The sequence below is a fragment of the Penicillium bovifimosum genome (assembly GCF_028826915.1).
Source record: "Penicillium bovifimosum strain IBT 22155 chromosome Unknown utg000001l_segment0_segment0, whole genome shotgun sequence".
NCBI lineage: Eukaryota > Fungi > Ascomycota > Eurotiomycetes > Eurotiales > Aspergillaceae > Penicillium > Penicillium bovifimosum.
In genome coordinates, this window is record NW_026622710.1 from 2,600,049 (window position 1) to 2,624,745 (window position 24,697).

Genomic DNA, 24,697 nt, shown 5'->3' on the forward strand with positions numbered 1-24,697 from the left:
GACCCACTAGCATACCATAGAAAATATTAGCCATGGAAGAGAAGAAAATAAAAGGAATGAAGAGAGACAGCAGTATCATAGTTACAATGTATGGACAGGCACATTCATAGACCTCAGAATATCAAACTACAAGCATCTACCAATGACAAACTGGGATTTGTGGCCATAAGCCAAATGCACTGGTCAAGGAAATTCCCCTGTAGTGTCTATCTCATTGTCATGGCTCTATTGTTCCTAAAAAGGAAACGAGATAGCGAGCACCTTTCTGAGCCGAAGGCCACATGTCCTCTCCACCAACGGATTCATCCGCAGAACCACACTAGGCTGGCTCTGGCCATTGCTATTGCTACCTTATATATTCGTACCAGGCCTCTGGTCCTCTCCTGCGGGCACCTGGGGCCATGCGTCAATGCCATCGAATAGAGCAACGGCCATCCCCGTTGACCATGTGGGTTTCAATGTGGCAGTGAAAAATAAATGGTCCCGGATTAACAATTTGGTACCGCACAAATCATCCATATTGACCCTTTAGGGCCATTGGTGACAAAGATATCTCTCATTGGAGGGCTATTAATGTGGAACAGCTCAGGTCGCTCAGCATAGGCTTCAGTCCATGTGTAAGCCGCGCCCGCGCCCATGCGGCCGATCATAAGATTAACAAGCTGATCAGCAGTCTGCGAGATTGTCACCGCAGGTAAGGCGGCATGATCCCCTTGTCGTCCAATGGAGTAAATACAGCGGGCGTGTTTCTTCCGCCATAGTTCACATAGGGCTGGGATGGCGTAGTGTCCTGAGAGTCCTGGTATCTCAACGTGGCGAACCCAGAAATAATTTGATCACCTTGCGTGTCTGGATCTCGAATCGTGTAGTCCTTCCAAGGCTTGCCGAGCTTGATCATAGCGGCATAGCGTTTGCCGGTGTAAATTGTAGGTAACGGCGTATATAAGCAAGCTGAGGCTCAATCCATGGAGCTACCGTCGACTTCATAAATATACATCGGGTGCTCGTCGATCAAAAACATGAGAGATTTGAGAGACGCTGCGCTGATGAGCTTCAGGCTGGCCCAGCCGGCATTGGGGTCAACTTCAATAATCTCATGTAGACCAGCGGTAGCAATGCACCCGGAGTTCAACCCAGCTGTAATTTTGCTCTCATTAGTGGGAGGAAAAATTGCCCTGAGTCTCTACTCGCAGTCCAACGGTATGTCCAACTGTGTCCCGGCTGAATGGGCTTTTGAGTGAGACCGGGAACTCCGTCTGACCATGGTGTATTCAGCTGCTCGATTCCGTGGAAGTGGACGGTAGTGTTATACGGCATGCTGCTGTGAACAACAAACTAGACACAGTCAGCAAGCAACTGATCCGTCCTTCGCAGTTGGTAGGTTGGTTGGCATAACAAGCCTACTTCAACATCATCATTCTGGTTTAATCGTAGTTTAGGACCCGGGAATTTCTCGTTCATGAAGATCATTTGTCACATGTTCCCATCTGGGACCCCGATTTGCCATGTCAGGTTCAAGTCGAAGTTGACATGTTTCGCCCAAGCTAGCTTTGCGAGTCCACTGGCCGCTAAGGTCATCAGTGCTTTCAAAGGAGCCATCTTCATGACCCTTTTTGCGATAGGGGCGCAGTATAATGGGTGATGCCTTAGAGCAGGAGAGGAGATCAATTTCAGCTCTTAGTCCAGTGTCGGGTCCTAGTAGATAATGAACAGCATATTAGCTCCCGGTACGTAATAGGAGTAGCCTACGGGGGCTTCGGGGGATACGAACGGTTTGCATTGTTGCAAAATCTTGATCATGAAATTTGTTTAGCCTTATCTCTCTGCTTCTGGTAAACCGAGGAAATGTCTCCCGCTCTGCCGAAAATATGTTATGTCTGCGCTTTCCACCTGGCTCAATAAGTGCGCGCAATCTTCATTCGCCTATTCGGTATGGTTGGCAACTTAGTCAGGAAAGGCAAATAAAAACAGATCTCGTACCCATCACGGGGTCTTAACGTGATCGCTAGTCATACGTTGTACACTTTCGTAGACGACGGCGAGCATGCAGGATCATGGCATGCTGAGCAGTCAGTACCTGCCAGGGTGTTGTACATACCTAAAAAGTATTCCCGGCCCCTAAGGGACATCGCCGGACTATATGGGAGTAATACTATGTACATAAACTGTTTATGTGTCACTGGACATTCTTTGACAACTGGCGAAAATGGGGCCACGGAATAGCTAATCGTCTCAAATCTCATAGTGGAGTCGCTATAAATATTTCCAAGGCGCAACCAGCTGATCCAGCGCATTGATTGTCTTATTCTATCTATCTCATGTTCTCTCTTTCCTAAACCCCTTTGGTGAGACCGTGAGGCCGTCTGCGATGGATGTGATCGCATGACGTGACAGTCTGAGTCCTGACTCGGAACTCCTGGCAGGTCGGAGGTATCGGAGACTCAGACAGCGTCGTAATTTGTAAACTTCGGACAACAGTTCATCGAATAGGTATCTGTTGTAAGTTGTTGGTGATTGATTCCCGTGCCGTGCCCTCTCATCTATGATCTCGCAAGCAATCCGTTCGATCACCCTTCCTTGATTTGATGTGCGTGTTGCCAAGCTTTGAGATAACAAGCCTGAGACAAGCTTGCAAGGCGTGACTGTAAACCCATGACTTCAACATGTCAATCGCGTAGGTCAAAATATAGATGTTGTTCTCAAGTATACTTAACCTATCCTAGGTACCAGGGTTGTTCGTCGCTGAACCATGGGTCGGCTGCGCCTCTCCGCAAGCTGCAACAGTCATCCCGAGGTCGGGGAACAGAAAAAAAATGATGAGCGAACAGGTCTACGCTTTTCGCACCCAATCACACTTCATTCAAATGGCATTGTTCCCAATGTTTCACCAATCATCGTTCCTATTCGTTTATAGCGGGCAATCAAGAGGATATCTTCAAGTTTACACGCAAGGCGGTATGCGGGGGTACCCTTCAGGAAAAGCAGAGAATCTCATGATGATGGTGCATATTCCCAGTAATTATGGGACACTTACTGTCACCTCGGTTAGGAGAACTAACTGACGGGGGTAAATTACCACATGTCTGCAGTAAAGGAAATGTATCCAAAGGTTCGAAGTGCCTCGGAAACTATTCAGTCGTGATGGTCCAAAACCCGGAAATATGGATTAAGCTTATCGATAAGAGAAGCCTCCACCGCTAGTCCCAATGGGGTCACAAACAAACAACCCCAGTCCCACTGGAGTTTACGCCCCAAGTGTCGTCTTAGGCCTCACCGATCTGAACTGCTCAACCCCCCACGCCCCTAGCAACCCTTTCGCTGGCCCCATCTCAGGCGTCTCAATTTCCATACGCCAATTCCTTCCAAATGCCCAGTTGAATTCTCATTATTATTATGGAAATGCTGATTTATTAAGCGATCAGTGCTATCCCTGCGGCCGTGCGGATATCGTCACCCATCTGACCAAGCTATTCGGTGTCCAAATCAACAATACAACCTCGCCGACTGATACATCACTTTCCTACCTTCGCCAGAACAAGAACTTTCCAGAGCCGCGCCCAATACCAAAACAGCTCATTGTCTCGATCTCGTGGGTTGCGCTCGTGTTTACGTGGGCACCATGGCTCAGCTGCCAATGCGGTTTCCATGCTGGTGTCGAGCAGTATATTCTTGGGGTGGAGAGACAACACGGGATCTTGGATTCGTAGAGGGAGATCTGATTGAATGCTTGAATGCAGGCGACGGACAATGGTGGATGGGTCGGTTGCGCCGTGATAGGCGTGCTGTTGGGCTGTTCCCATCCAACTTCGTCGAACTGCTCGGCGAAGACTTCGTGCCTGTTAGCCGTGATACGAGTCCAATGGTGCTAGCGGGCACTAACCCGATCAACAATCCCACATCGGCGCCCAAGAAACAGAAGACAGTTTGGCGGAAACCCTTTCAGGCGCATAAGGAAGCCGTGTCGCCAGCTTCGGTCGCTCGGCGCGCAACCGAGTCTAGCCCAGCACCCGCCATTCCCCAAACACCACCCCGAGATGGCAGCGCTCCACGCAGTACGAAGCCACTGCGCACGCACGCGTCGGCGGTCAAGAACCAAGGATCTTTATCTCGACCCACATCATCAGCATCCCGACCTTCGTCGCGCGGTGTCTCTCCTCGCACGTCAGTGGAGCCGGAGCGATCGCCGTCGATGCTGCCCAGAGGAAGCATCTCATCCTCTCGACATTCGTCGCGCGAGCCGTCTCCATTCCAAACGCAGGAACGTGCATCTGCAATTGTGCCGAGGGGTAGCGTCTCATCTAATCGGCCTGTATCTCGCGACCCATCGCCCTTGCCAATGCATGAGCACTCGTCTGCGCTGGTCCCACGGGGAAGTGTGTCATCTTATCAGCATTCGTCTCGGGAGCCCTCTCCACTGCAAATGCAGGAGTATCCCCCGCCGACTACAGCACATGGCAGTTTTTCATCTTACCGGGGATCGTCTCGTGAGCCGTCCCCTTTGAACATGCAAGAATACCCGCCCCCGACCATGCCCCACGGGAGTGTCTCATATCATACACCATCGCGTGAGCCGTCTCCGTTGTACATGCAGGATCATCCACCAGCCCCTATGCCACATGGAAGTATCCCATCTTACCGGGCTCCGTCACCACTACAAATGCAGGATCATTCGTTTGCGATGGTTCCACGTGGGCACAATTCGTCTTACCGGGTTCCATCGCGTAGCCCATCTCCGTTGCCAATGCAGGAGCATTCGTCGGCGGTGGTTCCACATGGCAGTATGTACCGGGGCCCCTCGCCAGGGCCGTCTCAGCTATACATGCAAGATCACCCACCTGCACCTATGCCGCATGGCAGCATGTCATCATACAGGGCTCCATCGCCATTACCTATGCAAGAGCACTCATCTGCACCAGTTCCACACGGGAGTAGTTTCCCTTACCGAGGTCCATCTCGTGAGCCTTCTCCAGCACCCATGCAAGACGAGCGAGAAGACTCCCCACCGCCTCCACCACCACCTCCACACAGGGTTGCCATCAGTCGTGCAGACACCCGCTCTCCGCAACCACCAATGCACCCTCAGCAACGAAGTCTTTCTCCCCAGCCACCCATGCAGTCATCACAGCATCGTGCCCAATCCCCTCAACCACCATCGCACTCCCCTCGCCCATCACGATCTCCCACGCCTCTTGTTATGAATGACCGCTATGTGATATTTGATCGTACCCCATCGCCATCTGCAGCCTCAACACGCTCTGGTGTGTCTGCAACCTCAGCCCAGTCGGATCTTCAAGGCAACACACCGTCGCCGCTTCGAGATGCCATGGAAGATGTCATGACCTCATTGGAGGACATGGGTCTCCCTCGCGAAGCCCAGTCGCCGTCTCCGTCCCCAATGTTTAACAACCCATGGGCCCCAGAAGCATTTGATACTTCACACGAAAAGACTCCACAGGGCAACAGGCGTCGCCCTTTGACGTCAATGGGCTTTGATGGCGATAAAGAGCAGCCGCAAGGTGGACTGGTCCACCGCAATAGCGTCTATAGCCATGACCATATGGATGGTCCACCTCAGCTCAATAATTATGTACAGAGAATGGAAAGCCGCTTGCGTCAATTGGAGGATCAGAACCGGTCAGCGGATGATCGACGAGCTGGCCAGGACGACGATGATGCGCCTCCTCCGCCTCCTCCCAAACATGCCACATACCACCCGCGCAACAACTCTATACCGGGGCAGCACGCGCCCCTCAGGTCAAGACGCTCTGGTCAGGACCTGCGAGGAGATATTCTCAACCGATCCTTCACCAACAAATCCAGTGCCACGAATTCTTCAAGCGGTATGCAAAGCAATGGAACGGCCATGACGACGAGCACAGACCAAACCCATCAAAGTGTTATGAGTGGCTTCTCCGCGGGAGGGTTCAGCGCGACGAGTGCGGGTAGCTTTGCCCGTCGAGGTGGGCACGAGCGACCGAACACTGCCATGGACACTGTCCGTTCTCGCGGATTCAGCGATGTGCGCCCAGAGACACCCTTTACTGGTGTTTCGTACCATTCCAGTCATAACTCTTCTCGCCAGGGTGCATCATCAGCAATCCCATGGTCATCCGCCGGCCTTGACCAGACGGATCATAGTGGAGTTTTTGGAGGTCTTTCTACGCCGAAGAGCAAGAAGCCTGGCTTTTTCAAAAAGATATTCGAAACGGCCAAGACTGGCGCAGCGAGTGCAAGGAGCAGTATCTCGGTTGGTCACGGCGAAAGAGCCCATTCTCCAGCCAAGAGCAACAGAGGTCTAGACGTAGTGTCGCCGGCTCTCAACTTCCACTCAAATCGTGATGCTCGCGATGCGGGCCACACACCTAGCACCATTGACTGGGTTCAGGTGCGACGTGATGTAAATCGAGCGTCATCTCCTAGCCGGAATGAGAGGATCGAAAGCGCCGAACGGTGCCAGATGATGGACCACCCTGTCATTTACTCCGTTGAAGAGCTGTACGATACTGCAGAAGGTGACGAGAGCATTGATGGACAACCACTCACCGAGCCCACGAACTTCCACGCAGCGAATCTCAACCTTGTTGATAAAAGTGCGCGCTTCATCAGCAGCCTTCCTCCATTGACAAATCCCACGAGTCTCGCTCAAGCCTATATTTGTCGGCCCTACAAGAGTGATGTTCAACGTCTTCGCGCCATCTTCACGTGGGTCAGCGAGAAGATCGCATGGGAGGAACCTGTTGACGGGCTCGAAGTCGACATGAAGAGACTTTTGCAGGCCAAACGAGGTACCCCAGAGGAAATCGCACTACTGGTGCACGAGATGTGCGCAGCAGTCGGACTACACACAGAGGTCATCCGAGGATACCTCAAGAGCCCCGGAGACGTCCTCGATCTCGACAGCCTCTCCCGTCCAAACCACTGGTGGAACTCGGTTCTGGTCGATGGCGAATGGCGCTTCATGGACTGCGCCCTTGCAAACCCCACAAACCCCCAACGCAGTAGGTTCGTGACCAACAATTCGTCCGTCGCAGAGAGCTGGTACTTCCTCGCGCGCCCACTCGAGATCTGCTACACTCACATTCCGCTCTATCCCGAGGAACAGCACATCTGCCCCCCAATCTCACCAGATGTCCTGCTCGCCCTGCCGCCTGTGTGCCCGCCCTTCTTCAAGCTCAATGTCCAGATCCCAGACTACGACACCAGTCTGCTCCGTCTCGACGGGCTACAGGTAATGCAGCTACGCATGCTAGTCCCCGCAGATGTCGAATGCGCGGCCGAAGTCGAAGCCCCAGCGTTTGCGCGTGACGCAGACGGCGACGTCTTCGAAAGCGGAGATATCGTGCGCAAACGTGCACTAGTCCAGCCAGATTGGGTCAGGGGCCAAAAGCGCATTACCATCAAGGCTGTACTCCCGGGCGACGAAGGCCAGGGCGTTCTAAAGATCTACGCAGGCAAAAAGGGTCTGATGCACTCAAGCCGAGACATCCCACACCCACTCGCCTTGGCCTTGCCAATACTCCACACAGGAGAGAACCCGCCTTACGATTTCGTCCTCCGTCATCCTACGCCACACGCCCAGCGACACGACTTGTACATCATGCAGCCGCAGTGCTCCCGCCTCGCAGTGAATAATACCTTCGTCTTCGCCGTCCGACAACACTCCGCCGCACCAGGCAAAGAAGACACTACCTCGAATGGCCGCGGCTCGCCATCGTCTGTTTTTACCCGTCCGTCCAGCGCGTTGAGCATGGTATCCAGCACAGCGGGCGGGTCGACTGTGTCGGGTGCTTCGAACGAGTTCTCGGCCTCTACCTCGGCTATCTCATCAACCAAATCTGGTTCTGGGCGTGACAAGGCGGCGAAACTGGCGATTCAGTCGCCCTCCGGCAAGATTCTGCGCCTCACCCGTAAGGCGGAGCACATGATCAGCGGTGATTCTGGGGCGCAATCGGTTACCGATGCTGTTGCTGAGGGCGGTGTTTGGGAGACTGTTATCAAGATCGGCGAACGTGGTATGTGGCGTGGTCTGGTGCTAGCAGACCGGGCTGCGCGGTGGTGTGTATTCTGCGAGTGGGAGTGTGTTTGATTTTCATATTTTTGTCTGTTACATAGTGTGGGCGTTTTATCTTCAAGCCATTTGATTTACACTTCCATTTTATTTTCCTGTCTCGTTCTGCTTTCCCATTTTCTTTTCTCTTCAATTCTTGTCATATTGTGCTCATTGAATACTGGCATTTACATGAGGTGTGCTTGGAGCATTGCATATACTCGGTAGCATTCGAGTCTCTTTTGTTCCTATTCCAGGGCTCTGGGTTTCGGTGCTAGAGGTTCTAGACGAATAGGAGAAAATCAAGCATGATGAGCAGTACCTAGAAACACGGGCAACCCTCCATGATTTCTAAAGAATACTCACACAACCTTTACAACTTAGCAACTGCTGCCCGCAACAACGGCGCAACCTGCTTTCTACTCCCAGCCACGTTGGTCTGTACCCAGAGCTGCCCCCAGAGTGGTGGTTCCATGTTCAATTGAGAGAGAGAATCGGCAGTCAGCGTAGGGATATCCTCCCCATCCAGTGGAGACCATTTCACCAGTCCAAGTTGGTCCGAAGCCTGCTCAACAAACCGCTTGACACCATTAATAGCTGCTTCGTTGTCCCGTATCACATTGACGAACAGCTCGCGACAGAATTTATCGTTCTTGCCAGTGAAGGCCGTCATAATAACGAGCACATCTAGGTCTTTCTCGGCGGAGGCCGCAAACGAACGCACTGCATGGAGGCATTTTTCCGGACCACCTGCCTTTTGGACAATCCATCGGATAGGCTTCACAGCAGAGCAGAAACCCAGCTTCACTGTCTTGCCCGACGATTGTGACGTCTCCGTCCAGTCTTTGTAATCACGATCAAGAATTTCATCCAGCGTCAGAAGATCGAGGCTGTGCTGCTTAGCGTGAAGAATGCTGGTGTAGAATTCCTCTACCTCCCACCTGTCTTGGCCACCCGCCTCTTTGATTCGGGATTGCAGGAATTCGACAGCCATTCGATCGACATCTGTCACCTTCCCTTCCGCAGTAAGATTGGAAGTATCAATCAATATTGCGGAGAGAGCAAGCTTTGCGACCTGGGCTATCTCTGCCGGAGCCGCATCCCAGAGGTTCTGTTCTTGCAGCTGTTTCGTGACAAGCGATGCACAGGACCCAGGTCCTGGTTGAATGATCATCGGCTGCCCTTCTGGCAATATATCAGAGCTGGGCATGGCCTTCTCGTCGACATGGTGATCGATGCATCCGACAGCTCGGAAAGAGGCGCCCGATAATCCGGTCAAAGACCCAAAGGTCTTGTCGCTTCTTGAAGGGGATGACCACGCGTTCCAGTCAACTAGCGTCGCTTCGGCAATGATCTGTTTCAAAACCCTGAGGCGTTCAAGCGACTGCGCAAAGTCCGCAACGGTCATGACATGCTCGCCCAAGACGTTCCCCGCAGACTGCAGGGTGTTGTCAAATTTCTCATCGTCCGCCAGAGGAGGGAAATTCGTTGACGACCATAGTGAAGCTGCAAATTCTGGCCTGAGCCGATACAGCTCCGTGCCAGCAGGGATATTGGGCAGGTTCAGAAGTGGAATATGTGGTCGCGGGGACTTCCTCGGGAGCCGGTTGTTCGCGCAGTAGGAGTAAACGATTGCCGAGACGATCGAGTCAAGATCCGCCGAAGGATTGCCGATTACATAGATTGGGGACTCAGGGAGAGTACCTGAGAGGAATTGGAGATGCACTTGACGCGCCTGTCGTAAAAATTGGAGTAAAGTCATGATTAACGAAGGAATCAACAGAGCGCCACGTTCAACAAGTGAACAACACCCTCGACGTCATATAGTTGCTGACACATGGGAATATCCTTGAATGCCTGAAGAACCAGGCCACAACATACAAAAGCGAAGCATCGCAAGACTAGTTACCATGTCACTCCCACAAGCAAGGTCATGTACAGAACAATGTCTATACCGATTCAACTCCCCGAAACATTCGCGCAAATTCCACGCTACGCGATCCTCTACCCAACGCCTTCCCCAATCCACCCCTTACCCTCAATCACCCCCCGACTCTCCCCGCACCCCCTCATCACCATCCACGCCAAACGCGAAGACCACTCCTCCCCGCTAGCCTGCGCAGGCAACAAGTACCGCAAACTAGAATATATAGTCCCCGACATTCTCTCCCAAACACCCCTCCACCACGCCCACGAAAACAACCCATCCAACCCCCAACCCCTCCGCACCCCCCGCAACAACCCTCGTAACAGAGGGCGCCCTCCAAAGCAACCACACCGTTCAAGTCGCCGCACTCGCACGAAAACTCGGTCTCAATGCTGTAGTCCTTCTACACCGCGGCACGGGCGGCGGTCTCGCCGCGTCATCAGATGCAACTGCCTTCCAGCACAGCGGGAATGTACAGATCAACCGGCTGCTCGGGGCTGAAGTACGCGTCTGCGAGGCAGGGGATCCGCTAGCGCTGGATGCGACGCCCCTGCTCGACGAATTGAGAAAAGCGGGAAAGAACCCTTATTGGATCCCCGGTGGGGCGAGCTTGCATCCTCTCGGTGGACTGGGGTATGCGCGGGCTGCGTTTGAGATTGTTGCACAGGAAGCGGAGATGGGACTTGCTGGGTCCGGCAGGTTCGATTATGTGTTTGTTGCTTGTGGGAGTGGGAGTACGGTTGGTGGGTTGGTAGCTGGGTTTAAGCTGCTGGAGAAATTGGAGGGAGATAGAGGGTCTAGGAAGGTTATTGGGATTCTTAATTCGCCTACTAAGCCGCGGGCGTATCATGAGAAGAGGGTGCTTGCTTTTGCGAGGAGGGCGGGGGAGTTGATTGGGTTGGATGTGGGCGAGATTGGGGTTGAGGATGTAAGGCTTGACGATCGGTTTGTTGGGAGTGCGTATGGCGTTGTTGATGAGGAGAGTAGAGAGGCAATTGTGGATATGGTGCGGATGGAAGGTATGGTGCTGGATCCTGTTTATACGGCTAAGGTTGCGAGAGGTATGATGCATTGGGTGAATGAGGGTGAAGTTGTGGACTCTGCTCGGCCATCGGATGTGGTTAATGTGTTATTCATTCATACGGGTGGACAAGCTGCCTTGGGAGCTTATGCCGATGTCATATAGACCTTCTCGATAAGAGTACAATAGAGATCATGATTAAACATGGTTGAATTCAACTAGTATTACATGATGTCGGCAGCAGCGAAGTAAGAAAAAAAAGCGGTCATGACAGACATGGTCTTGAGGTATGAAAAAGCAGAAATGTGTAGAATCGCTGGAAAGAACACCCCCGGACTCGCCAGTCCTGTCTGTAAGAACACCCTTTTGAAAGCCTTTGCTCCGAGAAAACAGTAAAAAACAGAGAGGCGAGTAAAACAACAGACCGAAAAAAACCAAGTAAGTATAGCAAATAGTTAGATACCCAGATAAAGCCGTGATATTGGGAATCGGGGGTTGAATTTGAAAGATTCACTGCGAGGACGAGGCAAGATAAGAATAAGAATCATAATTTCTCATCCAAAAGGTCACCATTTGCGCCATCGATCTTCGGCTCGTCTTGTGCGCCATCCCCATTTTGACCGGTTTCATCTTGCACAGAAGCGGCACGGCTGCTGCCATTGCTGACGACGAGCGCCTCCAATGCCTCATTGGCGTGAGTATTCTCCATCGGCTGCGGCTCAGCATCAGGATCAATCTCTTGGTTGGTCAAATCTGCAAAGACGTCATCAAGATTCTGACGAGGACTGCTACTCGCGAACTGAGGTTCATGACCAAAGCGCGGAGGACTGAAGAGTGAGGTCTCCATATCTTGCTGCGGAGGGGGTGACCGCGACAGGAAGGATGGAGACTGAGAGGCAGCTGCATGAGGGAGGAAGGCGGATGAGGAATTAGGCGCAAACGCGGGGGTGGAATCGCTGGCAGGCAAAGAATAGTTTGCAGAGAAAGGATATGGATTGGCGGGTGGATCTGACGTATGAGCCAATGTCGGGCCTATGCTGGGAGATTGTGCGCTGCTAGAAACTGGTGGTGCGGGCTGCAATGATGGAGGCTGGCTAGGGCCGAAGTGCGATTGCGCATCAACTGATTTCCGTTTGGGTGCGTTGATGTGCTTGGGTCGAAGATGCTCAGGCAAATCCTCTGGACGATTCACCCCAAGCTGGGCCATCATTTTCTGCTGCTTGGTCGGTCGCGGCTTTCGTGTGGATAGAGATTGCTCGAGAATTGGAGGGGGCTCCGGTGCAACGGGGGCCCATTTGTGTATCTCCTGTCGGAAGAAATTTGTCTCGAAGGTGAGAAGAACCTCAGCGCCCTCGATTTTACGAAGGTAGAATATCAAAGTGGGCACTTCCTCGGTCGTTGTGCAAGCAGCATTGGTGAAGCCATGTAGGAAATCACGGAAGGCCGTCGCTTGGTTGATAATGGTCTCGAGAACCTCTTCCTCCTCGGGCTGGAAGGGCAAAGTTGCGATTTCCGCATGCCAATCCTGGAGATCCTCGAGCTTGGGACGAGCAGCATCACGAGGGATTTTCTGACGCCAATCACAAATGGGGCAGGTGTATTTGTCAAATTCCTTCACCTTACCCCTAGCAATCTTCAAGCATTTGCCATGGTACCTGGCTTTCGTTAGAAAAATCCACCCCGAAGTCGAATTTGATCTTTGCTTACCATTCGTGGCAGACTTCGCATTCAATCATCATTCCTGCTTCAGAATGCCTGCAGATACAAAACACATCTCGCTTTCGTGATTTGGGACCCCACATGTTGGGATTGCTGGAGTTCTCAAGTAATCCCTCGGGTGTAGTGTCCCGAGATGAAGGTTCCACAGGCGGCCGGTAACTGTCCTCTAAATCGAAGCAGTATGAGTTCCGCTTCGCCACGTACTCCATATGAGACTTGAGGATATGAAGAGGAGCGTTCGCCTTGCCAAATAACTTCTTGCCCTTTCGCATCCAGTCTTCGTGGCGCTTCTGTTCGCGTTCCAGGTCTATTGCCCCAATGGGGCGACTAGTCAGATGCTCGAGAGACTCCACAAGGTCTCGGACATCCTTGTACTTGGGGCGATTCTTCATCTCGGGGTCTTTGCTCTTCTCGTACAGAGTCTGGATCCGCTTCTGCGCCTCACGCTGTTTGGTCAGGATGGCATCCACGGCAGCAAGGGTAGCAGGGGAGACTGGAAAACGGGACGCCTGCGCAGACAAAGCTTCTAGTTGCTGATAGTGAACGGCTTCAACCGACATCAGTTCCTGGGCCTTCATTTCCCATGCCTCGCCATGGCGAGCGAGTTCCTTGAAATGGACCAAGTGTTCGTTGGTATCCGAAAGACCTAGCTTCTCCGCGCCGGCCACAAGTTCCCGGCAATCGTTAAGGGTCATGAACTGATCTCGTTTGCGAGCGGCTTGCTCGATCCACTTGATCTGGTGGGAAACTTGCTCCAAGTGTTCGAGTTCCGGAATTTCCACATTAATATTCTTGCCAAGTTCGATAAGTTCTTCGATCTCGTGGAGTGGCCGGGTATGTGGGTTCATCAGGGCCGTCTTAATATCCTGTTGGAACTTCTCGATCTCGCGGGTTTTCTCTTCCAACGCCGCCATCTGTGGACAGTCGAACGAAAGTTTATCAGCCTCTGCCTGAAGGGCGTAGATGTGTTCAATTTTGCGGGGGACTTCGCGATCGCGATCGTCCAGCTGCGCCGCCTTGGTGCTGCCTCTGCGCCAAGCTTTCTCGTTTTTTCTCCGGTTCTGCTGTTTCCGGGTAATGTAGTTGTTGGCTTCCTCAACCCATTTATCGCAACGCTGGACGAAGGTCGCAAGATCTTGGAGGCCAGGCAAGTGATATGGGATTTTCTCACCTTCATTGAGCAAGTTATGAAGGGCCTTCAGCTGGGGCTTCGGTTCATCCTCCAAAGTCTTGTCGAGCTTTTCGGACCACGCTTCCGGGATCCTCGCTCGTTCTTGGACTTTCTGCACTAGGGCTTGCAATTCATCGTCACTCATGCGGAACCGCAAAGTATGGCCAGGGCCGCACAACTTTTGCGCGAGACTTTCACCACAGCAATCATAAGTGTCCACGTGCATCAAACAGACAGTTTTGCCTGATTTGTGACAACGGAACTGAGTGAGGTAAGCGTAGGCCTTGCAATACTGGCATTGGTAATCATCCTCGGGGAGATCTTCATTCTCAACTACAAATCTGGGCTGGGCATCGTCAGCCATGGAATCAGGACCAAAGCCAGGAGTGAGAGCAGCCACCTCCTTCTGTCGGTATAGGAAGGAAGCACGTTCATTCAGCTCTCGACGGCAGGTTCTTTGCAACGCCGGCGCAAGCCACTTGGCAGTGGCAATCGATGTATCACGTGTAGCAGCCGTGAGAAGCAATTCGTCGTGGGAAAAACATGGGTGTCTGCGGAAGTTCTGAAGACGCTCAACGCCCGCTGCACCGTATGGCTCCCAGTCGGCGGGTGCGAAGTTAACGGCTTCGTTGAAGTTGAATCCATGATTGAAGCCAGCATGATACGCTTGTGGGAATGTGAGAACGAATTGACCAGCTCGCTGATCTACAGCATAGACATTAACACCGGCCTTGCGGAGCTTGTCCGGTGGCATCAAAGTGACAAGCTGGAAGAGGAGATCGGGCTGGCCTTCGAAAAGCTCCGGTACAGCATCCCGCATGGCCGCCTCGAACGCCTCTGCGTCAGCACCTGGTATTCCATACCAGGTTTTGGTAGCGCCGAAATGTTGGTAGTTAGCCGAATACGCGTAGTGGTCCTCGTTATGCCAGCAGAATGTCGAGAAACACATTCCGACATAAACCCAGGGAACAGTCATGCCAGAGATATCTGACTTAATGTAGCGGAACAGAGAATCTCCATAAAACGGCAGGACGTTTAGGTTCCAAGGATCAGTCGAATGTGGATCAAGCGGATTACGCTCGATGGTGGGGAAGCCACTTCCATGAGTCGTTGAATGGATATCCGCTCCGTACTCAACTTCCACGGTCTCATGCAGATCGACAACAAGTTTCCAAAATTCCGCTTCCACGTCGTCCTCGGTCTCGCGTCGATGCGTGTTCAAGACCGGGTCAAATGGCATTTTGGAAGCAAAGTACCTCTTCTTGAAGTCGTTGGCCTTCTCTTGGAACTGCTTGAGCGAGTACACGCCGCCGTCTTCGAATCCGAATTCTCCCGTACCAACTAAGCATTTAGGGCAGTGCCAATCATGTTCAGATGGCGTGGTAGTAGACGGATCGAGACATGCTTTGTGATACCCAAGCTCGCAACCGTCGCATACAAGGATTGACTCCTGATCATCCGACTTGCCACATGTCTCGCATTTCTGTTGATCGATCAGCACATGACTCGAATTCTGACATAAATTTCCTCCTACCTCTCCGGCTGGCTGAGAACCATCCTTGCGTGCTCTAGGCGGAGCCGGACGAAGTAGCGACATATGAGAACCAGCAACTGTTGGGAAGGAATCTGAAGGTTGATTAGACAGGCCCTGCTGCAAGTCCTCGAAATACTGTTCACCTTTCTTGAGACGCTTGCTGCGTCGTCCACTACCACCATCGTCATCCCCATTCTCAGTCTGAGAGCTAGCCTCGCGGCTGATAGCACGTTTCAGGCTGTCTCCATCTTGCCCATTAGGCGTCGAGACAGAGGTATGCTCGGAGATGACTTTGGGTGTAGACGCCCCGTTTTCTCCCTCGCGCTTGATAGTCGGGCCATTGTTCACGGGGGTGAACGGGGAGCGGTTGACAGCGGTGAATCCGCCGAGGCCGGAGTTGACAGGAGTAAAGCCCGTGGCTGGGCGTGAAGCAGGGGGCGGTGTAGGTTCGATGGGCGGTGTCGGCTTCTCTGGTGACTTTTCCATAGGAGTATGTGCCAGAGGGGTATGCGCCAGCGGTGTATGCGAAGCAGCCATCCGAGGTAGACTAGGCGTGTCATCGCGAATTTTAGAGGGCGTTCCGTTCTCGTCCATGACTTTGTGGTTCATTGGCGAATGTAGCGGCGAAGGGGTATATGGACCACCGTGCTCAAGTTCAAGCTGTTGTTGGACACCGGGCTTAGCTCGGGCCAAGTATTCCTCGTATGGTTGCAGGTAGCGCTGATAAGAGTTCTTGAGCGAAGTGGACAGTGAGGACATGATTTTGCCGCTATATCCAAGATCGCGACCAATTTCGGCCCATTTCTTGGTCTTGCAAACGGTCTCAAAACCACCACGAGACTCCACCGCCTTCTTGAGTTTGTAGAGATCCAGTGGTCGCTTGTCGACACTCGGTAGCCTGCTGTAATTAGTGCCATGCTGCTTGTGAAACATGGCAAGACCATCGACATAGTTCATGTTCGCGCGGTTTCCTGTTTTGAAGAAAGTCAGAACCATTCACAGGAGCATTTTACACGCTGAAGCGGCCGATTCGGGGAACACGAGGCCTTACCTCCTTCAACCGAGTTGAGCTCTTGTCGGCGAGTCTTGAAGTGAAACCGCTGTATCCATTGTCAGGTGTGATCATACGCAGAGACCAAGCCTCGAAGTATTTTGCGAAAGAAGGATTCCTACCTCAGTGTCGATTGCGAATGTCGGTTGCCAGCCCTCAGGTGGGATTACTCGGCAGATTCCATATTTCTTCCCCTCCGGTGCGATCTTCTGAATATAGGCCACTGGATCCTTGAATTCTTCCTCTGTCGGACGGAAGGTCGGGGCTTCCGGGATGCCATGTGGACGAACGCGCTTGGATGGCTCTCTGGGGTTATTGGGTTGTCCACGTCGTTCCACCGTGGAGAGATCGAGAGGCGCTGACCTGCGGGCGCTCAGGGGTACATTGTGGGAGTGCGACGGATGGGTGCTCGAGGACCGAGTCGGCTGGCTTGCCGCGGCCGTCGAGGTCGCCCCGGCAGAGGCCGGAGCTCCCATTGTGCGATATGGAGCAGGCTGATGGGGAATATCTTGAGGTGGGCGCGTCTATTTGAAGGGATTCAGTTAATATAAACTGTTATGCGACGAAGGCAGGGTGTTGTGATAGATATCACGAAAGCCGGCTGCCGGCCGTCCTGCGATTTAACCGCAGGGTTAGGACGAATCGGAGACGTACTAGAGGGTACCAATGACGGAAAGAGAGGGACAAGGAACGTTGGATGTTGCACAGGCGAAAGGCGACAAGTCATGAAAAATAAGAGCCCAAATCGCCGAGAGGAAAGAAGGATAGATGGAATAGGAACCTTAAGAGTGGAGGAACGAGATTATGTGCAGTACAGATCGACTGGGGGTGGTACTCCCGAAGTACTCCCAGGTCCCTTTTGTGTGGGCGGCCAGTAGAAAAACAACCAATGAGTGACTCGGGAGATACCTCTCACCCAGTCGCGATGGTACCGATCAGAACGGTACAGAAGTTACGGTAAGAATGAGCTAATCGAAGCTCAGGTACCGCTTAAGCCCTGAGATTCTTCCGAAGGTTCGGTAAATACAGTCATGCCGCAAACGGGAACATCATATGGCGGTCTTCCCTACATGTACTCCGTACCATAAGTGACAGGTATTTTGGAGCCCAATATTACCAGGGCCTACACATTGTGGGTAGTGTCTTGTGGCACGAACTGATAGAGGATGAGCCTCGGATACGCGGCATATTACTGGGGTTAGACCTTCTATGATCTTAGTAGATATTTCAGCGTATGTTCCTCCGTAACAGACGGGACTTTCCATGTCGGGTCTTGGCGTCCCCTTTCCGTTTCGTGTTCAGCCCCTTGCCGCTTTTGCCTGAGAGATAACCCGGTCCCCGAATGATCATCGACGTATCGTGCATGAGAGAGAATTTTTCCCGCCTTTCCCCTCATATGAAAGTTGATACATCTAGGTATATATCGTTATCTTTGTCGGGGACTGGAGTCCCCGGATGGTCACCGAGCAGTTGGTGAAGGATTGTCATGTATGTGATTGGGGCAAGGAAGTTGTCCCCAGTGCCGATATACATCACATCGGCATTGAGTTGCATTGTTTCCTTTCATGTTAAATACTTCTACAGGACTCTCCAGGATTCAGTCTCGTTACAATTCAGCTTCATCAATCAATCATATCAATCATATACAGTCCTCAACAAGGATCCAACATGTCTGTCCAACCAACTCCGATTGAGATTATCAACCTGATTGAGGATACACCCTCACCCCCACCATCACAGGGGATATATATACCTCGTAGGTATACCCCGTTGAACGACGACGACGACGACGACGACGATGCACAGCCCTCGTTCCAGCTTTCTGGAACGACGCTGGCGCGAAGGGGGGACCGGATCACTCGGGATCTTGGGCATCGACCGCCAACGTCCCAACGGCAAAGAGCAGCGGTACCTTCGGGTATCGCTGCTCGCTCAAGTGGTCCGCGCCGAAAGGCACAACCTACCAATGACCCCCAAACCGCCGCCCGAGTCCGGACGGCGATAAACTTTTATTCGCAGACCGTCACTGGGGGCAAAGATGGCACGTTCCAAGAGATTAATATGTATATCTCATAATCACTTCCTTCCGGACATATATATTAATTTGCGAAACTAGCCTATGTGGAGCATTGGTTGGATGGAAGTAAAGTACGACTAGGCTTCCGAGAATTCATCATGGATGATCTTCTTCCTGCGCTTCCTCCGGCAAGGTGGCAGGTGCAGGAAGATGATCAGCTGATACTAGCCTGCGAGATTAAGATGAACAAACGTGCTGCGCAGACCAAGGAATACAACATATTCCTCATTATTCGCAGGCAGGGACCTTCGGACCCGGTCAAGAAGACCCCGAAGAAGGTGGCAAAGAGGACAACACGGAAGTCCAAGCCAGAGGGCATCAAGGAGGAGGAGGTTGATACCGTGGCTGAGTTGATCAAACAGGAGGGTGACGCCCTCGCTGATATCAAGCAGGAGGTTGATGCCCTCGAGCAGCAAGTTGATGCCTTTGCTGAGAGAGTGTCTGAACCGGTGTCTGAACCGTTTTCTGATCTCATGCCGCCTGAACTCCTATTTAGGCCGCTGACAGAACAACAGGAATGGGAGGGTTCGTGGAAGACCATACGGCGGGTTCAGACCCCCTGTTCAGGCGGCATGAGATCAGAAAACGGTTCAGACACCGGTTCAGACACCGCTCCAGACACTCTCTCAGCAAAGGCATCAACTTGCTGCTCGAGGCATCACCCTCCTGTTTGATGAACCCAGCCACGGTATCAACCTCCTCCTCCTTGATGCCCTCTGGCTTGGACTTCCGTGTTGTCCTCTTTGCCACCTTCTTCGGGGTCTTCTTGACCGGGTCCGAAGGTCCCTGCCTGCGAATAATGAGGAATATGTTGTATTCCTTGGTCTGCGCAGCACGTTTGTTCATCTTAATCTCGCAGGCTAGTATCAGCTGATCATCTTCCTGCGCCTGCCACCCTGCCGGAGGCAGCGCAGGAAGAAGATCATCCATGATGAATTCTCGGAAGCCTAGTCGTAATTGACTTCCATCCAACCAATGCTCCACATAGGCTAGTTTCGCAAATTAATATATATGTCCAGAAGGAAGTGATTATGAGATATACATACCAAGCTCTTGGAACGTGCCATCTTTGCCCCCAGTGACGGTCTGCGAATAAAGTTTATCGCCGTCCGGACTCGGGCGGCGGTTTGGGGGTTTACAAACAGGACCCCTGGACCCGAAACGATAATCATCAAGGCGGGGATTAGAGCGGTGAGCCCCATTAGGCGTTATGTCGTAGTGGTACGATTCGTCGCCCATACACACCAGATTTTAGGCCGGGAGGGACTCGGGACACCCCCCAAAGTTCATATTCCACCCCCCCCCCCCCCCCCCATCCGAGCTAGTCCTAATGTGGTAAGCGCACTTTTGTCTACATGATATTAATTACTTTGTGTTCTGTATGGTATCATGCGAGGCCATTGACCCACGTGATCGCGCCTAATTGTTTACTGGCGTACAATGCAGACATTCTATTGGTCAATTCCGGAGTGGCATGGTTTTTCTAGCACTTTACATAGTAGGTAAGTGTAGGTACCACGGGAGGACTTGTGAAATCTCAGAAGTATGACCAGAAGGCGGCGAAGAAGTGGTCAGTAGATGCCGTATATTTAGGGCAGACGACTGATATTACTAACTAGTCTAACTGGATCAGGGATCGTGCGGTTTCATGAATTGAGAGTGATGCAGTGCAATCAAATGGGGGCATATGAGATGGAGATGATGACTGATGAGTATGCAGCAGGCAGAAGAGGTTGGAGATTGTCCAGTGGTAACTAAGTACGGAGTAGATACATGACAAGTCAAAGGCCACACCTTTCTCCCTTGCCAATCATTCATCTTCTTCTGAGGAGGTGTCACCGAGCAGAACCTCACTACTGTCTAGTCGCCTTGCCCTGGGCCCTGCCCCGCGGCGACCGCCGATAATGTGCTTCCTCATGTACCGGGGTTACGGGTATGGCCACACAAGGACTCTTTCTGAAGCCTTTGCTTGAAAGTGGCGATGTGCTTAGACAGGACCACTGTCCTTCTTGTGCAGATAGACGTTCTTCTGCAGCTAGACGTTCTTCTGCAGCTAGACGTTCTTCTGCAGCTAGACGGTATGCTGCTTCTAGACGAAGCCGCAATTCAATCTTCCGGTTTGAAATATTTCGCCGGAATAGGCTTTCTACTTCGGGATGGTGGCGGAGTACATGCGTAGGTAGAGGGGTAGGATCGTGGTTATGGTGGTGATCATTCATCTCAAACCGCCATCTACCATCACCACGGCGAAGACGGCTGCACGATAGTGAGGTTCTGCTCGGTGACACCTCCTCAGAAGAAGATGAATGATTGGCAAGGGAGAAAGGTGTGGCCTTTGACTTGTCATGTATCTACTCCGTACTTAGTTACCACTGGACAATCTCCAACCTCTTCTGCCTGCTGCATACTCATCAGTCATCATCTCCATCTCATATGCCCCCATTTGATTGCACTGCATCACTCTCAATTCACGAAACCGCACGATCCCTGATCCAGTTAAACTAGTTAGTAATATCAGTCGTCTGCCCGAACCATAGGGCATCTACTGACCACTTCTTCGCCGCCTTCTGGTCAAACTTCTGAGATTTCACAAGTCCTTCCGCGGTACCTACACTTACTATGTAAACTGCTAGAAAAACTAAGTCACTCCGGAATTGACCAATAGAATGTCTGCGTTGCACGCGCCAGTAGGCAATTAGGCGCGATCACGTGGGTCAATGGCCTCGCATGATACCATACAGAACACAAAGTAATTAATATCATGTAGACAAAAATGCGCTTACCACATTAGGACTAGCTCGGGCGTGGGGGTGGTGGAATATGAACTTTGGGGGGTGTCCCGAGTTCTTCCCTAAGCTCCCGAGGTCCCTTTACCAAAATATTGGTCATCACAGTTTCAGGTAGGTAGTTAACTATAACTATATATACTAGCTTATGCGTCACCCGCTGTCGTTGGTGATGTCGGAAAGCCGTCCACGAGGTCAGCTGGGAGCTTCGATGTAGGGGGTAGGTACTGAGTCCTTTGCAGCTTATATTCCACCTATTCACGTCCATGGGGCCTGACTTTGCGGGAAGGGGTGGGAGCTATGAGCCTTGGAAATTATATGTAGTGCGAAACCACGTTGCGATGAGCCCCTTGAATACCTATTAAACAGCTATAACAATACATTATTAGGTCGCAACAGGTAGCCGCTATAGCGAATCTTCAAGGCAAGCAATAAATATATATAACAGCCTTTTGTCGTCACCCACGCGGAAAATCCAATAGCAAATCATCTGCCCAGAAGACCCCATGACAATCCGAGCCTACTGTGATATCCCCCGAAGCCGACGGTATTCCCGTAACTGGCGTACAACCCAAAGTAAGTCATCTCGAGTTATTACAATGTCATGTTCTCCTGGCCGAGAAGCTGATCGGCCGATGAAAAGCTCCAAGGGGAGGTCAATTTCATTAGCACAGACAGGTATTTGCATGTCGAGATCGTGGTAGAATCCGGACACCGAGAGAGAGCCGGCCAGGTTCCAAACGTCGAAATGGGCTGTGCGGACAGCAGGCGAGAGGTTGTTGCGCGTATCAACACTAGACAATCCACATCCTTTTTTCCAGACGGATATGGTAAGGGGGTTCTCGTCTGTTTCCGCGGAGACGTACTTGAATGAAACAGTGATGACGGCTTGGACTGGCGATTGGGGAGCTTCTAGCCATCCATGGGCATCGACGGACAGGTGAGTTGCAGATTCAGAGGTTCCGACCTCGACCACACAAGTTGGTTTGCTCGGCGAAAATGCTGGAGCCCAACAGACGTCGGGCTCTTTGACCCAATCCCCAAGTTCGATACGCGGGGAATTCAGTGTAAGACACTCGAGGTCAACATTCATGGCAATGAGTTGCTTATCAATCAATTTTCGAAGGAGGAAAGTGAGGTTCTCATGATCCCAGCCTGGCATGACCTTGACGACTAGAAGTTCGGTCGGCCGATGGTACTGAAGCTTGACATATTTTGAAGGCCGCGTGTCGTCGGCTGAGAGGATATCGAACTCGTTCTCTGTAGCCGATCGAAACTTTAGGATCTGTCGGTCGGTCTTGAGTTGTTGCAGTGAGTCGTATTGTCGACGTGCGACGTCGAGAAAATCCTGAACTCCTTGGTACTTGACAGTGTCTGGGTTATCGCCGATAGGTCTTCCTGGCATATCTTCACCGTCAGTGGGGGTATTTGGAGAGAGATCGCGTTCAGTCAGAGGGGGAGAGCACCCTCTCGACGGGGCCGTCACTTGCGGCAACAGCATAGTGATGGAGAAGGAACGACACAACGAATGGCGGCTGAATATCTAAATGCAGGATGTATTAGCTACCCCGTTTACCATAGATGATGCAAGGTTATTACACTGACCGTGACTGTGATAAAAAGTTGTTCAAGTGTATGAAAGTCGAGGTGAGCAAAGTGTATGTTTGTGCATACCCGACGTATATGATGATGATGATGAGTTCCGAGTCCCGATGTACATTTTATAACCCATGGATCATCCATAGAATTCCGAGGTCCAGAATTTCAGATGTTTGTTTCTTCCCTCGTGGACTATTGCTTCATGCATTTTTTGAGGACTCATATCATTCAGCATAATTACACTAGATGTCACCATGTATGACGTCCATCGAAGTTGAGATATCCTTCCCATCTGGTTCCTCTAGGTTGGAAGCAGAAGACAGGAATTGTCATGTGATCTGGCATTTATCTACACAGTAGCCCGATACACCCGTGGACCGTTCAGGAACCGCACGGATTCAACATCTGTTACATGCAGAGCTAAATTGAATGACCTGACAAGTCATTTGTTCTACATCTCAAGGTGAAAAGGGCAACCCTTTGACATCAACGTCATGGAAGGAACGGACAATCCAAAACCGATTCCGGCTTATTACTGCTGTTATCTCCTACGGTCAACAGTCCGACACGCCTCGCTGTATATCGGTTCGACGCCAAACCCAATTAGACGCCTCTTTCAGCACAACGGCGTCGCCAAAGGTGGGGCCAAGCGAACCGCCAGAGATAAATTACGGCCCTGGGAGATGTCCCTTGTCGTCGAAGGTTTCATGACCAGGGTCGGCGCTCTACAATTCGAGTAGGTCACATGAAGACTCCTGTCTTATTATATACACGACGTCGCAAATGCTCATCTCGCCTAGATGGGCTTGGCAACACCCTGAAAGGTCCCGCCATCTTGATTCCGATGACGAGTTAGGCTCTCAAACAGGACCTAAGCCCAGTGCCAATGCGAAGACCGGCAAACTTAAGCCGAAACCCAAAGCACGGATCAGAAGATCTTTGAAAGCGCATTTGGAGGATTTACATTCTCTGCTTCGCTCGACCTATTTTTCCTCTTGGCCATTGCGACTCCGCTTCTTTCGTGCGGATGTCTACGGAGTATGGCGACTCTGGAGTGATCGTGTGCCTGGTCGGCTTCCTGACAATATCAAAATCATATTAGATGGAGACAACGTTGCCAAGGCGCCCGCCAAGCAAGACGATGGACTCACAGTGGTCGGAAGTATCAACAATCTATCGGTCGATTACACAAGAATCGAAGATTATCTTGAAAAGTCAATGTTCATGCTGGAGGATCTAGAGGACCTACAGTGCGGGGTCTGTAAACAGTCGATCTCTCCGGAAACAGAACAGATAGCAGTGTGTCCACTATCCGACTGTCGTGGCACAAGTCATCTATTATGTCTATCTACCAATTTCCTTGATGCGGTCAATGAACCAGACCTCCTGGTGCCAGCCCAAGGGACTTGCCCATCGTGTGAGAATATCGTGCAGTGGCCGGCAATGATGCGCGAGCTGAGTCTCCGCAATCGGGCAGAAAAAGAAGCGCGCGCGATTCTGAAAAGGAAAGAGAAACGTATCCGCAAAGAGTCTGCCGCGACCAACGCATCTTCAGGACTTCGCCCGTCTTCAATTGAACCGACCACGTTACCAGAAGACGACCTAGGACCGGACTGGTATGAGGGAGTCGATCTGGAATCCGACTCCGACTTCGAGAGCCAGAAAAAGCACCGCTCGAGTCGGCCTCCATCAAAGCTCGAAATTGTGATTGAAGACAGCGACTGGGACGACGCAGAACTTGTGGAATGAGAGCCAAGCACCCCCA

At 51.8% G+C, this 24,697-nt stretch overlaps 9 protein-coding genes across 9 annotated transcripts; 5 read left to right on the forward strand and 4 right to left on the reverse strand.

Annotated features, from left to right (window-relative positions):
* Nucleotides 1-685: 685 nt before the first annotated feature.
* N7515_000991 (Multicopper oxidase type 2) lies at nucleotides 686-1,418 on the reverse strand (the record flags this gene model as incomplete). Its single annotated transcript, XM_056661735.1, has 4 exons — nucleotides 686-951; nucleotides 976-1,137; nucleotides 1,188-1,321; nucleotides 1,405-1,418. 4 exons carry the CDS (start codon nucleotides 1,416-1,418, stop codon nucleotides 686-688), a joined length of 576 nt encoding a protein of 191 aa, XP_056526901.1.
* A 2,201-nt stretch (nucleotides 1,419-3,619) lies between these two features.
* N7515_000992 (putative SH3 domain protein (Cyk3)) lies at nucleotides 3,620-8,086 on the forward strand (the record flags this gene model as incomplete). Its single annotated transcript, XM_056661736.1, has 1 exon — nucleotides 3,620-8,086. The coding sequence occupies one exon, from the start codon at nucleotides 3,620-3,622 to the stop codon at nucleotides 8,084-8,086; it is 4,467 nt and encodes a 1,488-aa protein (XP_056526902.1).
* Nucleotides 8,087-8,420: 334 nt separating this feature from the next.
* N7515_000993 (putative exopolyphosphatase) lies at nucleotides 8,421-9,809 on the reverse strand (the record flags this gene model as incomplete). The annotated part of the gene is made up of 1 exon (XM_056661737.1): nucleotides 8,421-9,809. The coding sequence occupies one exon, from the start codon at nucleotides 9,807-9,809 to the stop codon at nucleotides 8,421-8,423; it is 1,389 nt and encodes a 462-aa protein (XP_056526903.1).
* A 183-nt stretch (nucleotides 9,810-9,992) lies between these two features.
* Nucleotides 9,993-11,160, forward strand: N7515_000994 (1-aminocyclopropane-1-carboxylate deaminase/D-cysteine desulfhydrase; the record flags this gene model as incomplete). The annotated part of the gene is made up of 2 exons (XM_056661738.1): nucleotides 9,993-10,293; nucleotides 10,334-11,160. 2 exons carry the CDS (start codon nucleotides 9,993-9,995, stop codon nucleotides 11,158-11,160), a joined length of 1,128 nt encoding a protein of 375 aa, XP_056526904.1.
* A 379-nt stretch (nucleotides 11,161-11,539) lies between these two features.
* Nucleotides 11,540-16,946, reverse strand: N7515_000995 (uncharacterized protein; the record flags this gene model as incomplete). The annotated part of the gene is made up of 5 exons (XM_056661739.1): nucleotides 11,540-12,650; nucleotides 12,703-15,368; nucleotides 15,420-16,390; nucleotides 16,471-16,519; nucleotides 16,593-16,946. The coding sequence occupies 5 exons, from the start codon at nucleotides 16,944-16,946 to the stop codon at nucleotides 11,540-11,542; spliced, it is 5,151 nt and encodes a 1,716-aa protein (XP_056526905.1).
* Nucleotides 16,947-18,138: 1,192 nt separating this feature from the next.
* Nucleotides 18,139-18,546, forward strand: N7515_000996 (uncharacterized protein; the record flags this gene model as incomplete). The annotated part of the gene is made up of 1 exon (XM_056661740.1): nucleotides 18,139-18,546. The coding sequence occupies one exon, from the start codon at nucleotides 18,139-18,141 to the stop codon at nucleotides 18,544-18,546; it is 408 nt and encodes a 135-aa protein (XP_056526906.1).
* A 99-nt stretch (nucleotides 18,547-18,645) lies between these two features.
* On the forward strand, nucleotides 18,646-19,221 carry N7515_000997 (uncharacterized protein; the record flags this gene model as incomplete). Its single annotated transcript, XM_056661741.1, has 1 exon — nucleotides 18,646-19,221. The coding sequence occupies one exon, from the start codon at nucleotides 18,646-18,648 to the stop codon at nucleotides 19,219-19,221; it is 576 nt and encodes a 191-aa protein (XP_056526907.1).
* A 2,632-nt stretch (nucleotides 19,222-21,853) lies between these two features.
* N7515_000998 (uncharacterized protein) lies at nucleotides 21,854-22,834 on the reverse strand (the record flags this gene model as incomplete). The annotated part of the gene is made up of 1 exon (XM_056661742.1): nucleotides 21,854-22,834. One exon carries the CDS (start codon nucleotides 22,832-22,834, stop codon nucleotides 21,854-21,856), a length of 981 nt encoding a protein of 326 aa, XP_056526908.1.
* A 592-nt stretch (nucleotides 22,835-23,426) lies between these two features.
* N7515_000999 (structure-specific endonuclease subunit SLX1) lies at nucleotides 23,427-24,681 on the forward strand (the record flags this gene model as incomplete). The annotated part of the gene is made up of 2 exons (XM_056661743.1): nucleotides 23,427-23,668; nucleotides 23,733-24,681. 2 exons carry the CDS (start codon nucleotides 23,427-23,429, stop codon nucleotides 24,679-24,681), a joined length of 1,191 nt encoding a protein of 396 aa, XP_056526909.1.
* Nucleotides 24,682-24,697: the final 16 nt, after the last annotated feature.